This window comes from Phyllobates terribilis, unplaced genomic scaffold (assembly GCF_046119375.1).
Source record: "Phyllobates terribilis strain yellow unplaced genomic scaffold, ASM4611937v1 Scaffold_7__3_contigs__length_470593459, whole genome shotgun sequence".
Lineage (NCBI taxonomy): Eukaryota > Metazoa > Chordata > Amphibia > Anura > Dendrobatidae > Phyllobates > Phyllobates terribilis.
In genome coordinates, this window is record NW_027362767.1 from 242,199,806 (window position 1) to 242,215,950 (window position 16,145).

The 16,145-nt window shown below is 42.4% G+C and overlaps 1 protein-coding gene across 1 annotated transcript in view; it reads right to left on the minus strand.

The window, feature by feature from the left end:
* Window positions 1-5,435: 5,435 nt before the first annotated feature.
* EEIG1 (estrogen-induced osteoclastogenesis regulator 1) overlaps window positions 5,436-16,145 on the minus strand; it is a 54,929-nt gene continuing 44,219 nt past the window's right edge. The window contains exons 8-12 of the mRNA XM_073639992.1: window positions 14,579-14,683; window positions 13,150-13,339; window positions 11,122-11,243; window positions 10,529-10,598; window positions 5,436-9,507 (exon numbers count right to left, since the gene is read on the minus strand). Coding sequence (XP_073496093.1) covers window positions 9,462-9,507; window positions 10,529-10,598; window positions 11,122-11,243; window positions 13,150-13,339; window positions 14,579-14,683 — 533 coding nt within the window. The 3' untranslated portion in view covers window positions 5,436-9,461. The remainder of the gene's footprint in view (window positions 9,508-10,528; window positions 10,599-11,121; window positions 11,244-13,149; window positions 13,340-14,578; window positions 14,684-16,145) is intronic.

Here is a 16,145-nt window from a genome sequence, read left to right on the forward strand (position 1 = left end):
GCGCTTGTCCACTCCAAAGATTTGCAGACATGACTGGTGCGAGTTGTAGAATGGCCATCTGAACCCGGCCTAATGCGGGGGAGACATGGGAGACCCAAGGAGGTAATGTGCTTAAGACACACCTGCATATTTGAATGAGTCATTAGCTGGAAGGACGTCGGTCCTACAAGGCTCCCACATTTTTTAGAAGGAGTTAAGGGTACCCTGCCACAATGCAGTTAGCTTCTTATTAATCATGCAATAGTCCATGTGCCATTTGAAATGAAGAATTGGTTGCCTCTTGGCTAATACTATGGTCCATTCAGTGGCAGGAAAAAAAAAAATGTTTGCTTTGCCAACGGCACTTTTTCGTTACTATGATGTTGGATCCCCTCCCACAGGTTTCTTATTAGGTTAAAGAGTAATGGCCGTGTTCTTTTTTTTTTTCACAAATCAATAGTGCACTTGAAAATCTGTATTCAGTGAAGACAGATTTTTCCATTATTGAGATAGACATTATGCTGCAAGTTCTCCTGAAATGACAGTTACACTTTAAATCTATGGTAAAAAAATGAAAGTGTAACTGTCATTTCAGGAGAACTTGCAGCAGAACATCTCTGTCTGCCCCTCCCCTCTTCATAGAATTTTATGAGCACCAACTGTCATCTCGTATCTCAGTAATGGGAACAATTATATTCACTGAAGACAGATTGAATTGAGAATTTTGAGAATTAAATATCAGCACAGGAGGAAAAAGAAGCAGATTTCTCTAATAAGATATCTTACAAAGTCTTTTATTCTCACATGCACTAATGATTGATAAAAAAAAAACATTTACTCTTTAATGTCAGTGACAATGTGGAGGAAAAGATAAAGCCATATCCAAAACCTGCTGACTTTTAGGCAAGTCCACTCATTCAAGAGGATGTTCCTTAAGGTATTTTAAAACCAAAAACTAGTAAAAGTATTATGAGAACTATGAATAATAGTGTCACACTGATACAAATAAGCAGAATGGAGACGTCACAGTGTAACATAGAACAATCCTCTTCCTCAGCCTCACAAGAGAGTCCGTTGAGAGCAGTTGTCCACTACAACTGCAGCTCGGTCTCTTTGGTCACCTTCCCCCCGGTGGAGGACATTACTGAGGTTCTGGAGATCTCTGTGCAGAGTCCATGCGCCTGTCCAAGCAGCTGCCAGGCTGAAGACGTAGGCCCGGGGAACATCATCCTCATCATTTTTGCTGTGTCACTAATATCATACTTTTTGTTTGGTGAGTATACAGTGTTATACAAACTCTAATAGGCGACCATCAGAGTCTAGCCAAATACAGCATGGAATAGGGATGAGCAGCGCATTAGCCTGTCTGTAACTTGCCTAGTGTCAAAATCGATATCTCCAGCTTTAGGCACAGGCAAGGTTAGAATTAAAAGGGTTGTCCATGATTAGAATTTTTTTTCTTCAGAGAGAGCGCCACATTTGTTTATAGACTACATCTGGTATTGCAACCTTTGCCACATTCACTTGGATGTCCAGACCAGCAATGTAAAAAGTAGTGCAGCTCACTTTCTGGGCACTTGGACCGCAAGATACAGGAGGCAAATCCAGCAATCTAACAAGCATTGTGTTGTTTCTGGAAAATATTAGACCTTTTTTTTTTTTCTTATTCTGGACAACTCCTTGAAATTTTTGCATGCATTGTAAGACTTTGCTTAAAGAAATCAGCTGATCAGCACATGTCCCGCTTCCCTCACTCCTGACAAAGTGTCTATTGATAATTTCTTTCTGTAGGTGCTTCTTCCCTGCGCTCCATGCAAACTCAAGAAGGAAGTCAAATCACCCCTGAACCTCGGATCTGGTGTGGGATTTGTTGCTGGTCTAGGAGAAAGCAGGAAACCATCTTGATAGACAATTGTCGTGAAGACGACTCAATAGATGTATAAATAATACTTCATATATATGTTTTTTTTTATTATTGCAGCTGCAATACCAAACGCGGCCTGCGAAACAGAGTGGCGCTGTTTGTAATCTTATATAGGAAATAATTACTGGATTGCTGACAAATAGTGAATATGATGGTAATGGAAATAAAGTGTGAGTGTGTCAGATTCGTTGACCTTCTTGGATTTCCTCTATTATGACCCCAGGTATCATTTGACCCAGACAGGACAGGTCTTTGTGATAATTACAGCCCTCCGGTCCTTGGCGACTGACTTCCTTTAAACCTTTAATTTACATATTGATAACTCCTTTTACAAATGTGATAGTGATGACCCTTAAATTACAGGGGCACTGCTGTTGTGCTAACAGAACAGGTTCATGGCCCGGGGATGTGCATTGCCGGAAGCTATTTAGGATCACTTTGTACCTGTTCTCCCATGGGCGGGGTGTGTGACCGGCATGTTATCGCTGCCGTCTTCTGCAGTTGCTAACAACATTAGGGCAGGTAGTACAGAAAGCGAAGAGAACAGAACAGCCCGTGGTACAATATTAGCACAACGCACATGGCGGGTTTACATAAAGGGTGCTGTTCTAGTGGGTGAAAAGAATACACGGTGCTTAAAGATGGTCACGTACCTCTGTGATTAAGCATTTTTTTCATAAATAGCGGTGATTCTCCAGCTTTTTTTTTTTTTTTTTTTTAAAGCTGCAACTCCCTGCGTGCCCTGCGTGCAGGTTTCCATGCTGGGAGTTTTCTTAAAGGAGTATTTTAAGACTAATAAATAAATAGATCTATCTATTAAGAACAAGGTCCCCGGACATTTGCCGCCACTGTGAATGAAGAGTTGGTCGTGCATGCGCATCTTTTTTTTCTACTTTAAAAAAAAAAAAAAAAAATGGCCAGGCTTTCACCTCCAACTAATCGTCCAAAGTGCCTGGTAGATGGAAGACAGGGAACCTCGTTCTCATGATTGAAGCACGTCCCACCTCTGGGACCCCCACCTATACCTAGGACAAGGTTTCCTGTCCTCTATCGATGAGCACATCGCTCATTTTTTACTAAGATGGGAGTCAAGAAAATAGCCAAGCATGCTCGGACACCGCTCCATTCACAGTGCCTGCTAGACAAAGGTCAAGGAACCTCGTTCTTATGATTGATGCAGGTCCCTCAACTATCTCTAGAATGAGATTTCCTGTCCCCCATTTTGCAGCCACTGTGAATGTAGAAGTGGCCGCGAATGTGCATCTCTCATTTTTAACTAATACTGGAGTCAAGAAAATAGCCAAGCGTGCTGAGATACCGCTCCATTCACAGTGCCTGCTAGACAAAGGTCAAGGAACCTCATTCTTATGATTGATGCAGGTCACTCACCTATCTCTAGGATGAGGTTTCCTGTCCTCCATCTCGCATCTACTGTGGACGGAGAGGTGGCCATGCATGTGCCGTTCTCTTCTTTAGTTTCTAAGGAAGTCAAGAAAATAATAATAATAATAATAGCTAAGCGTTTGCGGCCACCGCTCCACTCACAGTGGCTGCTAGACAGAGGTCAGGGAACCTCATTCTTACGATTGATGCAGGTCGCTCACCTAAATTTAGGATGAGGTTTCTGTCCTAAGTCTCGCAGCCAATGGAAATCGAGAGGTGGCCGTGCATGCACAGACTTCTTCTTTCACTTCTATGGGAGTCAACAAATAGCTAAGCATGGGTGGCAATCTCACCATTTACAGTTGTAGCGATGTAGATCACTCCTTTGAGACCCACATGATTTTCAAGGACAAGGTTTCCTATCCTTGGTTTAGTGGGCACTGTAAATGTTGAGGAGGCCACGCATCTCACTTCATTCACTTCTATGGCAATCGAGAGTATAGCTGAGCATGACCAGCCACCTTTACATTCAAAGAGGTTAACAGACAGAGGTCAGGGAACCTTGCTTTTGAGAAAGGTGCAAGTCCTAGAAGTGGGACCTTCATCTATCAGACATTTATGGTATATTCTTTGCAGATCAGAATAGTAATGCACCTTTATTTATGAGTGTGGAGTATGTGCATTTCTATTGTTCCAATTAATCTAGAAAAAAATTCAGCCAAGTAGTAATGAAAAATGTGTTAACGTTTTGGGTATTCAGCTCCTATGCAGATCTATGCATCTCCATGGCTGCAAATTAGTGTAGTTTACTCTGATTCTAAAGTCATTTTAGTCTACTACTTCTGTCCCATTTTCTCATTAAAACACACAGACGGTGGAAGAAGTGCTTGGGGGTAGTGGGCAGAATTATCTCTCCTGGTTGATACTGATAAATATCCAAAAGTCGGATCTGCCCCAATTCCTACAGGTGCTCATATACATTTTAGAACTTTTGGCCAAGAGCTACATCTCCGGACTCCCCCATACAAAAATGTATTTGGTAGGATTGTCCGTGCTCCATGAATGCTGCCTTCTACCCACAAATGGATGTTTTGATTCCCTTATGTTTGTACCTACATATAGCAAAGCCCCTGCATGACTGATTATTTCTATATACAGCTGCAGATCGCCCCTTGGAGTACTGGAGACCATGACTTGCTTCTATTCATGTACTGAAACCACTTTGGGTGGAGAGCAAATTGTAACCGACCTCAATTCATGAGAACTTTACTAAGCATGCCAGGTGTTTGAAAAAGTGTTATATAACTTGGGCCAAGCCCTGTTTAGCACTCAGTGCCATATGCTCTAAACATAGAATAATTAGATGGTTGGTACTGACACTGTCAAATTGTATAATTTAAAATAAAAAATAAAGATTATACTTACCTTCTGATGGCCTTTGGTGTTTTCTCCGCTCCGTCTGGTCTGTTGTATGGGTCGCGGTGGTGTGAAAGGACCTGCGGTGACATCATTGAGTCATGTGACAGGTCACGCGACCGCCGACGTCAGCGGTCGCGTGACCTGTCACATAACTAAATGACGTCATGGCAGGTCCTTTCACACCACCGCGACCCATACAACAGACCAGACGGAGCGGAGAAAACACCAAAGGCCATCAGAAGGTAAGTATAATCTTTATTTTTTATTTTAAATTATTTTTTTAACAGTTTCTATGATACCAGAGTCTGGAGGAGAGCACATAGAATCGCATAATATCCGTATGTGCAAATGTGCTGAGACGGATAATATGCGTTTCAGTGCAAGTCAATGGCGGTAATTACGCTGCGTGTCCGCAAAATTAATGGACATGCTGCGTATTTTTCCGCAATGATAATCCACAGTGGAAATTTCCGCAGCATGTGCACAGCACATGCGGATTATCATTGGGGACCATGGGGCACGTATTACCAAGCAATTTTTAAGCGTTTTCGCTGCGGAAATTCCGCGGCAAAAACGCTTGAAAAACGCATAGTGGGCACGCAGCCTAATTATATCTTGATATAAGCAGACAACCCCTTGAAGCTGCCCAGAAAGTTTAACTTTTATTTTTTTTCCATTTGAGTATCACTTTTTTAACCAATCTATGCCTTTTTTAAAAACACAATAAAACAAAAGAAATGTGTTAACCAAACAGAACTTTATTTTACCCAATTCTCTCCCGAATTACACTGATCACAGGGATTTACCACTGGATTCAGAAGAACAGTTACAATGTAACAATCGAAACAGGCGAGATGTAAAAACAATGAAATGTGCTGAGTTTTAGCTCAAACTCTGGAGTACAAAATAATAAAAAAAGAAAAAAATAGAAGCAGAAATTATCACTTTTTGCCTTTATGAAAAACTATAGATTCTTTCTCCAGGCCGATAGATTCTGAATTATGTGTGCCCTTGGACCTTTTCTTAGCAAAAATAGCTTTACACTTTGTTTTATATATCTCTGCATTATAACTTTATTATCTGAGTACAAAACAAAATAGTCTTAGAATTTCTCATTATCCGAATTAAATTCGAAAAATGTAAGAAAAATAGTGGTTATATTATCTAGCGGTAAGAAATACCCTTCAGGAGCAGTTTGGGGTAAGCCAACATTCACATCTAGATTAGAGGGCTTTCATATTCTTTGTTATATATATGTATGTAAAAAAACTAGCTCAATCTCCAAAAAGATGGATTTTGCACTGTGGTAATTTATCTAAGAAAAAATATGTTTAATTTATTTAGAGGCTCCTTTTTTATGTGTGCGCAGTACATCTTTTGACCAGTTCAACGAGTAGCGCTGTTGCTAAGCGGGATACACAGTTCATTTTCCTAATGTTACACGGCTTAAACTGTAAAGTTTTCCTCTATGGAAAAGAATGTGAATAGTGTTCCTTTAGAGCATTTTTCTTTACCTGTTGTTAAAGGGTTGTCCACCTTTGTAAACATTTTTTTTATTTAAATAGATGCATTTCGGCCTAAAAATAATTTTTGCAATTTTTTTAAGATTGTACCATTCGGCTTTTCCAGGCTCTTTGTTTGCCTGTGCGTTCCAAACTTTGATGTGATCTGTGGTCATATAATCAGCTGAGAGGAGCTCAGGAAAAAAAAGAGACTTACAAACTCTACTGTACGAGCTCACTGAAGTATTCTCAGTCTACAACCAAACAATGCTTTTTAATACTATTTATTTCTACAGGAGCGATTGGACCAAAATCTGCTCAGTCCCACTTTAATGGTCATGTGAAACTTTATAACCAAGTAAAATTGTTTATGTCACGTTATTGACTGACGGATTCCACATGGCAATTAAATGGGGCGTCTAGTCAAAAGAGTCCACGTGGTCAAATGTTGCCCTAGCCTGAATTACAATAATTTTTGGATTTTTTGTTTTCTCTAAGAATAGGTAAAAAAAATGTGCAAAAAAATGTTGATAATGTTAGATCAAACCATTAATATGTGAATGTTGGCTCTGCCCCAAACCCTCGTCCTGGTAGCAAGTCCTGAGACTAATTTTGTGTAGTAGAAAGCCATATTAGTCCTATACAAGACTAGCTCCACTGCAAACCGGTGCTGGGTCCACCACTCGACATCGGGGTGCCCGCGACTCAGACCGCACTGCATATGTAAATCAGAAGAACTACTTTGGCACATTAATTTTCGAAGCGTTTCCCCCCAAAAAGCATGCAGGGAAGTATAGATTAATAAAATCATAGCTCGGCTGGAGTGAGCCACAGGCGGCCTAACCCCTGTCACTAGGAAAACTGGTGGTGAAGTAATTGCAAATCACCACACCCTAATAATTATACTATTTTTATCACAGAAGAGTTTGATAAATGACTCAGTAATCCAATACCAAATCTGAGCATTAATCCTTCTGCCGGTCACGGAATAGTAGTAGTATCGAGAAAATGGTGGTTAGTGATTTGACCCCTCATGCGCTTAGGATTCAATTAAGGAATAAATTGCATTTAAATTGGTAAAAAAGTAAAAACAAAATAATAAAAAAAAAATTTACATTAATCTCGAAATTCTACAAAATTTCTGTTCCGTAGAAAAAAAAAAATAGTAGATTTTTTTTTATTTTCCATGACCCCAGGATAAGAAGGGAGTTAATTAAAACACAGACATTTATATTCCCTGCACCATGCCCAAAACAATCATTAAAGTGCCCAAAACATTAGCAGTCGCTTGTGCAGAACGGTCACGACGGCGTTAGCAGCGGAGGGCGCCACTTCTGCGGAACGTTCCGTTAACGACTCGTGTTCAGAAAAAGGTAAAGAACGGGATGATTCCGAAGAAGATGAATGCGGCATTCGAGATGTCGGAGATAAAAATAAAAATGAAATAAAAAAAAAATACAAGAAAAAAAAAAAAAAAAAAAAAAACACACTGCCCTGAGCACCAGATGACTCCACAGAAGAAAAATTTCACATTGAAAAATCTAGAATAGCTACAGGAACGAAATGGAGCACCAGCCTGATGGCTCCGGATATCATTGTGCCGTCTGCACCATGCGACAGTGTGTACAGGTGAAGCGGAAACCGACCAGGACTGGCGCTCCGGAGAGAGACGGGAGCTGCGGCCCGCACAGCTGCCCCCTGGTGACAACTGGCTCTTGGGTATCTCATTTATTGGAATGTTTAGAAGAAAGGTGTCAGAGCAGAATACAGCACCCCCCCCCTCAAACTTTTTAAGGGATTCACCATCCAGCTGTGTCTCCCCTAAAAAAATAGTTTCCTGTGCGTATCTTTACAGCCCTGCTGCTTTACACGTACGTCTTCAAGTATTTCCACAGCTCAGCTGCGGTGGTGACTCCTACCCGAGGAGTCCTAATTACAGACCAGCTGTGTGCCATGACCCCTGCCAGAGGGTGTCTACAGTCCAGCTGCATTGTGTGGCCCCTTCCTGAGGGTGCCCCATTACAGCCCAGCTGTTTTATATGACCTCGTGTGTGGGGGGCAAGCCTCTGTTCTGCACAGACACCTTTCTCCTGAGGAAGGGGAAGATGGAGAATAACCCAGGAGGAAATCAACATAGCTTTACATGACAATAATGGTACCATAATAGTAAAGGTGGAGGAGGTTAATATCACCTGCCTGTGAGGTTGAAATCCGGGATTTTTGCAGCATTATTAATACATTTGATGACATATTATGCGGTTTCTTTCCTATTTCCTGCATACTAAACAACTGGTAGAAATCGAAGTCCAACCCCGCCATGATATTTAGTATGACACCATTTCAATAAATGGAACCTGCTAGAAAGTAGCTTGCAGCATATCCCCCAACTCATATGTCTTCATTGTTAAGTAAGAACTGTAAAGAACCCCCCCCCCCACCTATACTTCAAGAAGCTAATCTAAACCTATAGGGGTAATAAAGTCAAATGCATTGATCACCTATCAAATGGATAATTGCGGGTCCACCATTGGGACCCCCCCCCCTCCCCAAATAGCCAGAACAGTGGACCCTGGTTCTTCATTCTTTCCAACACTTGGCTTTGAATGGAGCAGCACAGCGCAGCTTTGGCTTTGCAGCTGGGAGGAAAAATATGGTATCTTGTGCCCCATTCAGGAGATCACTGGTCAGACCCTCACGATCAATGGATAGGCAGAAAATGCATTAAGCTGGATTACCCCATGGTGCAAGGTTCCCTTTAAATTTTCTCCTGATGCAGAAAAACAGGACCAGTCCTCAGCTTGGATTTTGCACAGGACCGTTTCCCAGGATTACAGCCTCACAATGCAGATATGGCTGCTGAATGTTAGACCCTTACAGCACAGACGTGGTCGACACGAAGATTACACAGACAAGAAACATGCAAAAATAGAATATGGCTGCAGTTGTCACACGGTAAGAAGGGTGTCATGTCTCCTTCCCCGCTGTCACATCGCTGGAATGCCTAGAGTCTGGACCGTCCTCGCCAGAAGCCTGGACAGATTCTGAGTGATGGGAAGCAGACGAAAACATTGTCACATGCTGGAGCGCTCAAACACGATGGGTGTGTGCACACGACAACTGGACACGTGCCAGGATGAGTCGAGAACGGAGGGGACCAGGAGAGAAGTCTGATGAGGGCTTCCAGACCCCTCATGTGGGGACAGTCTCAGCCTTGTAGCCTGGAATGGTACTTTTGGCTCCTAACTCTTGTGTATTTAGTGGATTTCAATGACCACCGGCTCAAACATTCCTGCAGAGACTCTGAAAAGATGAAAGAAAGATGATTACGTAATGTCAAGTATAGGGAATGGCACAAAAATAAGACTTGTGGCCTACAAAACGGAAAGTCGCTGATACTATATGGGCCAACTATTCAATGCAGTTTATAAAAACAGCAGCTCCTATCAATTACACATATGTGTAGAATGCCTCTGGAGATGGCTGATAACAGAGAACAACATATTACATTCATCAATAGGAGAGACTTCGGTCTGGAGGAAGCGTTCCAGCATATATGCCTAATATACGTCTCCATTTGCCATAAAGCCTTCATTGGACTGGTATATGTCCGTATAACTCTATTTTTAGAGTGTAAAAATGCTAAATATTAGACATACGCATTCCCTACTATTGCCACGTTTAAACAGGCCAGAAATCATCCGGCGAATGACAAAACGATTGTTCGTTGTGTACAATGAGTTTAATATTTGCTTAAAAGACTAAAGGCTGCCATACACATTAGATGGCTGTCAACCAATCGTTCAGCCGACAACCATGTCTCCCTTACACAGGAGCGCTCATATGAGAAAACCGCCAACAGAAATATCTGCTAGCGGCTTACCACCGGGAGAACTAAGCGATCGACAGTCCGAAATTGGACATGTGCAGATCGGACATGCGCAACAGACATCTCCCCTGATGATCAGTCAGCCGATGCCCCCATATGTATAACCTACTGATATTGACAAGTTCGACCGACATTAGTCTAATGTGTATGGGGGGCTTTAGTTATAGAGAGTATGTCGCCCCATGTAAACATGTGATCTGCTGTCGATAACATGATATTCTGTGGGCACAGAACGATCGTGATCAATCTGTGACCGTAGAATGTTCGTCAGCCGATATCACCAGGGCAGTAAATGACTGCCTGGCTGCCTGCATACAGCGGATCAGAGGTCATTTAAAGGCCTGGATACCCCCGTATAAAGGAGGCTTTACATAAATATGATTGATAAGGATAGATGTAAGATCATATAATAAACAGACATAAAATTACAGATACCTGTTAGCCATCTGTATTCCGCTAAGAGTAGTTGAGCCATCTCTGCTGACAAACAGCCTCAGGTGACTGTCTGCAAATAGATAACAGAGCGTTATTGGTCATGACGTCTATAGGAGCACAGGGACGCAGTGCATAATGAGAGAAATGTACGCCTGGGGAATGTAGAGGGGATTAGGTGAGGAGAAAACTTAACACGGGATTTATATTCTGTCCTGAAGGTAAAATCATGGCCACGCTTAATCCCCCACAAGTAAGTGCACAATCACTATTGTGGAATATGCAAGTAAGCACTGCCTGCATCTGCGGGGCAGGCACATTAACAGGGCTAGCCGTGTTACGACATGAATTAATATTTAATACGAAAAATAATTGATTATATCTGTGTTCTAAGGAAGATTTTTTTGCATATGCACCTGGTCACGTAAGCATAAGAAAATGAGATGGAACGGAAAAGTGTTGAACGTCACAGAGTAAGTAGAAATACATCGTGGAGGTGGAAGCCGGCATTGTACGCAGCATTTTTGGAGTTCATAGACTAGTACACACTTGTATATCATACATCCCCCCTCACTGGGTACATTCCTCTCCTTTACCTTCATTGTTACTGACGTCCGTGAAGTCCTGACTCTGCATAATCTTCTCCACAATATCACCAGCATCGATCCTGGTGTCGTCCACCCAGGTGGGATGACTTTCCACAGAGTCCTTCTTTCTCCTGAAAGGAAAGGGAAGGGGGATAAGACATCAACACGGAGGAGATGGGAAAGACCCAGACATTGCAACACAATTAGACTTAAGCCCCCGTCTCACATAGCGATATCGCTAGCGATATCGCTGCTGTGTCACGGTTTTGGTGACTCACCAGCGACCTCACCAGCGATGTCGCTGTGTGTGACACTTTGCAACGATCAGGCCCCTGCTGTGAGGTCGCTGATCGTTGCAAAGTGTCCTGGACCATTTTTTGGTCGTTGGCCTCCCGCTGGCCAGCACACATCGCTGTGTGTGACCAGCGGGACCAACGATCTGGCTGGTAACTATGGTAAACATCGGGTTACTAGGGGCACGCGCGCACTTAGTAACCCGCTGTTTACCATGGATACCACTCTGCTACGGTGCGCGGAGGCTCCCGCGCACCGTAGCAGAGTGGTATCCATGGTAAACAGCGGGTTACTAGGGGCACACGCGCACTTAGTAACCCGATGTTTACCATAGTTACCAGCCTGCTCCTGCTTGCAGCAGGCTGGTAACGGGAGCAGGACATCGTGGAACGATTCTTTCCACGATGTCGCTGCTCCCCTCATCGCTGGTGAGCCTGCCTGTTTGACAGCTCACCAGCGATGTATTAGCGATGCAGCAACGATTCCTGACAGGCCGTATCGTTGTCGGGATCGCTGCTGCATCGCTTAGTGTGACGGGGCCCTTAAGACGATGCAAAGCTAGCTACACAACAGAAGACAGGAAGGATTCAGAAGGATATAGATAAGCTTGAACAATGGGAAGTGACTAATAGAATGGTTTTTAACAGGGAGAAATGCAAGATTCTACGTCTGGGCAAGAAAAATTTAAATTACATCTACAGAATGGGAGGAATAGAACTAAGCAACAGCACGTGTGAAAAAGACTTGGGTATACTAATAGATCACAGACTGCACGAGTCAAAGGTGTGATACAGCAGCAAAAAAGGCAAACAGTTCTGAGATGTATTAAGAGAAGCATAGAGTCTAGATCACGTGAAGTAATTATTGGCAGGTGCAGGTGAATAAAGTTACATCATTAGCCACAAGGTCAAGACGCAAAAAATCCAAATTTTTTGCTTGTCGCGGTTGCGGTACAACATGGGTTGCAATGCAACCCCACTTGCCTACATTCTGCTGCGATGAAGCAGCGGCACATAGAAATATTTGGCCCTAAAACCTGTGTTGTGGCCAAAGTCGCAAGTAGTCTCAGCTTTATCTTTAAGTCGCAAGTAGCCCCAGCCTCTCTGAAATATTGCGACATGCTTGTCGGGGATTGCGGTACAACTTGGGCTGGAATGCGACCCCATTGTCCTGCGATGGACAGGCAGAATAAAGTGATTTGAGACCCGATTCACCTGCATTTTGCTGCAATGAAGCAGCGCCTCTTTGGCCGTGGAACCTGTGTCATGGCTAAAGTAGCCAAATATCCCCAGCCTTAAAGTTATATCTCACTGAATGAGCCTTGTAACATGGGGAAGAATAGTCCAAACAGTCACAAATGGGAATTATCTTTAGATTACCAAACAAATCCATTGGCAGAAGCCAAGTAGGAAAATCACGAGTGCAGCAGCGTGTCAGAGGAGCTGGCTGTGGAGTCTGGAGAGACCCGAGCCAACGCTCCAGACTGAGTCAGTCCCGGCTGAGTCACATCACATATTCCATCCCGACATTGGAGAGAGACACTCACAACTCTGTCACAAACTTGACATTTCCAAGACAGAAGTGTTTTTGTTTTGTCGTCTGTTCTCTGAGCTACTGAATAAGAACATCTGTAATGTACCGCATGGACTCTCCCAAAATTAAACCGAGACATCTGCCATTTAAGGGGGACCCCACCACATGTCCACCTGCCCAAAAGTCATGGTGTTGATGCTTTAACTTTACCTGGAGTGTCTTTCCAGATGAAGGGGAGGTCGGATTGGCCTTGGGGGCTTCTCTGGTTTGCTCTCCTTTTCAGCATCGGGCGTGTCTGCAGTAATGCTGATTCCCCCGGAGGCGCTGCTGCTAGTCGATGTGTTGCGTCTATGTGTCAGATCTGACATACTTGAACATCGGGAGTGTTCGGAGCTGTGACCTGCACAAGAAAAAACACAAAACAAATGAGAAGATGAAAGGGATGATGTACTGCACTAATAGAGGCCACACACGTCAACTTTGGTCGTGTGACATGTTGCATACCAAAAAGCGTGCCACGTGCAAGACAGGATTTGCATTTTTTGGTAATATGGTGTCGCAGGTGACATGTGTAGTAACGCAACCACATTCTCTCTCATTATTTGAGATGCTGCAAGGAGACCTTATGCTTTTGGCGTCATGTAGCCCCAACGTAAAGACATATAATAAACTATATTTAAGAATGGCCTTTACGCAATAGTCAAGAGGGTATCTATCGTGTGAGAAAGTCTGTATATCCACATACAATAAAGGGGTTCTCTGTAATTTTGCCACTGATGACATATCCTTATAGGAGTTTTCCACCTTTGGGGTCAATTTTTTTTACGTAAATGCATATATTTTTTGTCTAAAAATCATTTTTGCAATTGGGTTTCATAAAAACTTTTGCACCGTTTGTCTTCTATAGTCTCTGTGTTGCACTGCTGGAGAATGAGCCAACTGAGAATCCATAAGTCAGCACTGCTATGACTGTCTAATGGGGAATTTGTAACTCTTTTATCTGACTTTCTTGAGCTCATCTTAGCTGATTTATGACCACATGAAAGTTGAATGTGCAGTCAAACAAAGACTGAAGAAGCCAAACGATGCAAAACTTTTAATAAAACCCAATTGCAAAAATTATTTTTAGCCAAAAATACATGCATATAAGTAAAAAAAAAAACATCAGCATAGGAAGAAATATCAGATTACCAAGGATCTGTCTTATACCCTCGCTCTCTACCAATCAGGTGATCGTAGGGGCCGCACGTCCTTCAATCTTTACCAGACACAGCGCCATACAGTTTGTAGTGGCTGTGTCTGGTATTGCAGCTCAGCCCCATTCACTTGAATGGGACAGGACAATTCTAGGTATAATAGCAGAAACAGCCACTACAAAAATATAGAAAAATTGAAGAATTACAGCATGTCCATTAACTAATCAGCCATTTATGTAATGCATGGACATGAGTCCTCACAAGTCCTCAAGCTTTTGTCTGCAATGAGCCATGAATAAAAAATGCATTTTTTTTTTTAAATCAGAATTTCCTAAAATAATATTCCATAAAGGTTTTTCTAAACTCTTCAGCGCGTTGACGTGTTCTCATGAATAGTGAAAGCTTCAGAGATGGGTATGTAGTAATACTGGAGGAAGGCCTACCGGATGCCTTGGACTGCTGGCTGGCTTGGCTGGAGTTCCTCGAGTGGCCCGAATGAGAAGTTTCTTCAGGGCTTGAGAGATTTTGATCCGCTTCTTCGAAGACCCCTGGAATGTTTAGGAGAATGAAAAGGCTTAGAAAAGCTTCGGGGAAAGTAAACCGTTCTAGAAGGAAACCAGCTGCTAAATCTGGTTTCTAACCCACTGTCTCTTCCCATGAGAACTAAAACAGATAGCGGGATATTTCCCTGCCAGCTGGAAAACTGTACCTCCATAGTTGAGGTGTGTAACACGGAGCGACGTGTGCTCCTTTTCTCTCATACTATTCATGCATTTCTAGCAAGCTTCTACAAAATCTCTTGCTACACAAGTTGCTTTATGCAGTAATCCTCCTATCTAGGCGTGTTTCTCTTTGCTGATTTTGCCACCACTTTCAACATAAGAAATGTCACAAGTACAAGTGGGTCTTGTTTAACCCCTTAAGCCCCGCGGGTGGTTTGCACGTTAATGACCGGGCCAATTTTTACAATTCTGACCACTGTCACTTTATGAGGTAATTACTCTGGAACGCTTCAACGGATCCCCCTGATTCTGAGATTGTTTTTTCGTGACATATTGTACTTCATGATTGTGGAAAAATTTCTTCGATATCACTTGCGTTTATTTGTGAAAAAAACAGAAATTTGGCGAAAATTTTGAAAATTTTGCAATTTTCAAAATTTGAATTTTTAAGCCCTGAAATCAGAGCGATATGTCACACAAAAGAGTTAATAAATAACATTTCCCACATGTCTACTTTACATCAGCACAATTTTGGAACCAAAATTTTTTTTTGTTAGGGAGCTATAAGGGTTTCTCATTTTTCCAACAAAATTTACAAAACCATTTTTTTAGGGACCACATCATATTTGAAGTCACTTTGAGAGGTCTTTATGACAGAAAATACCCAAAAGTGACACCACTCTAAAAACTGCACCCCTCAAGGTGCTCAAAACCACATTCAAGAACTTTATTAACCCTTCAGGTGCTTCAAAGGAATTTTTTGAATGTGGAAGAAAAAAATGAACATTTAACTTTTTTCACAAAAATGTTACTTTAGACCCAATTTTTTTTATTTTCACAGGGGTAACAAGAAAAAATGGACCGCAAAATTTGTTGTGCAATTTCCCCTGGGCACGCAGATACCCAATATTTGGGGAAAAAACACTGTTTGGGCGCACTGTAGGGCTCGGAAGGGAAGGAACGCCATTTGACTTTTTGATTGTAAAATTTGCTTGAATAATTAGCGGACACCATGTTGCGTTTAGAGAGCCCCTGTGTGCCCAAACATTGGAGCTCCCCCACAAGTGACCCCATTTTGGAAACTAGACCCCTCAAGGCACCTATCTAGATGCATAGTGAGCAGTTGGAACCCCCAGGTGCTTCACAAATTGATTCGTAAAAATGAAAAAGTGAAAAAAAAAACTTTTTCATTGTTACGAATCAATTTGTGAAGCACCTGGGGGTTCCAACTGCTCACTATGCATTGAGATAGGTGCCTTGGGGGGTCTAGTTTCCAAAATGGGGTCAC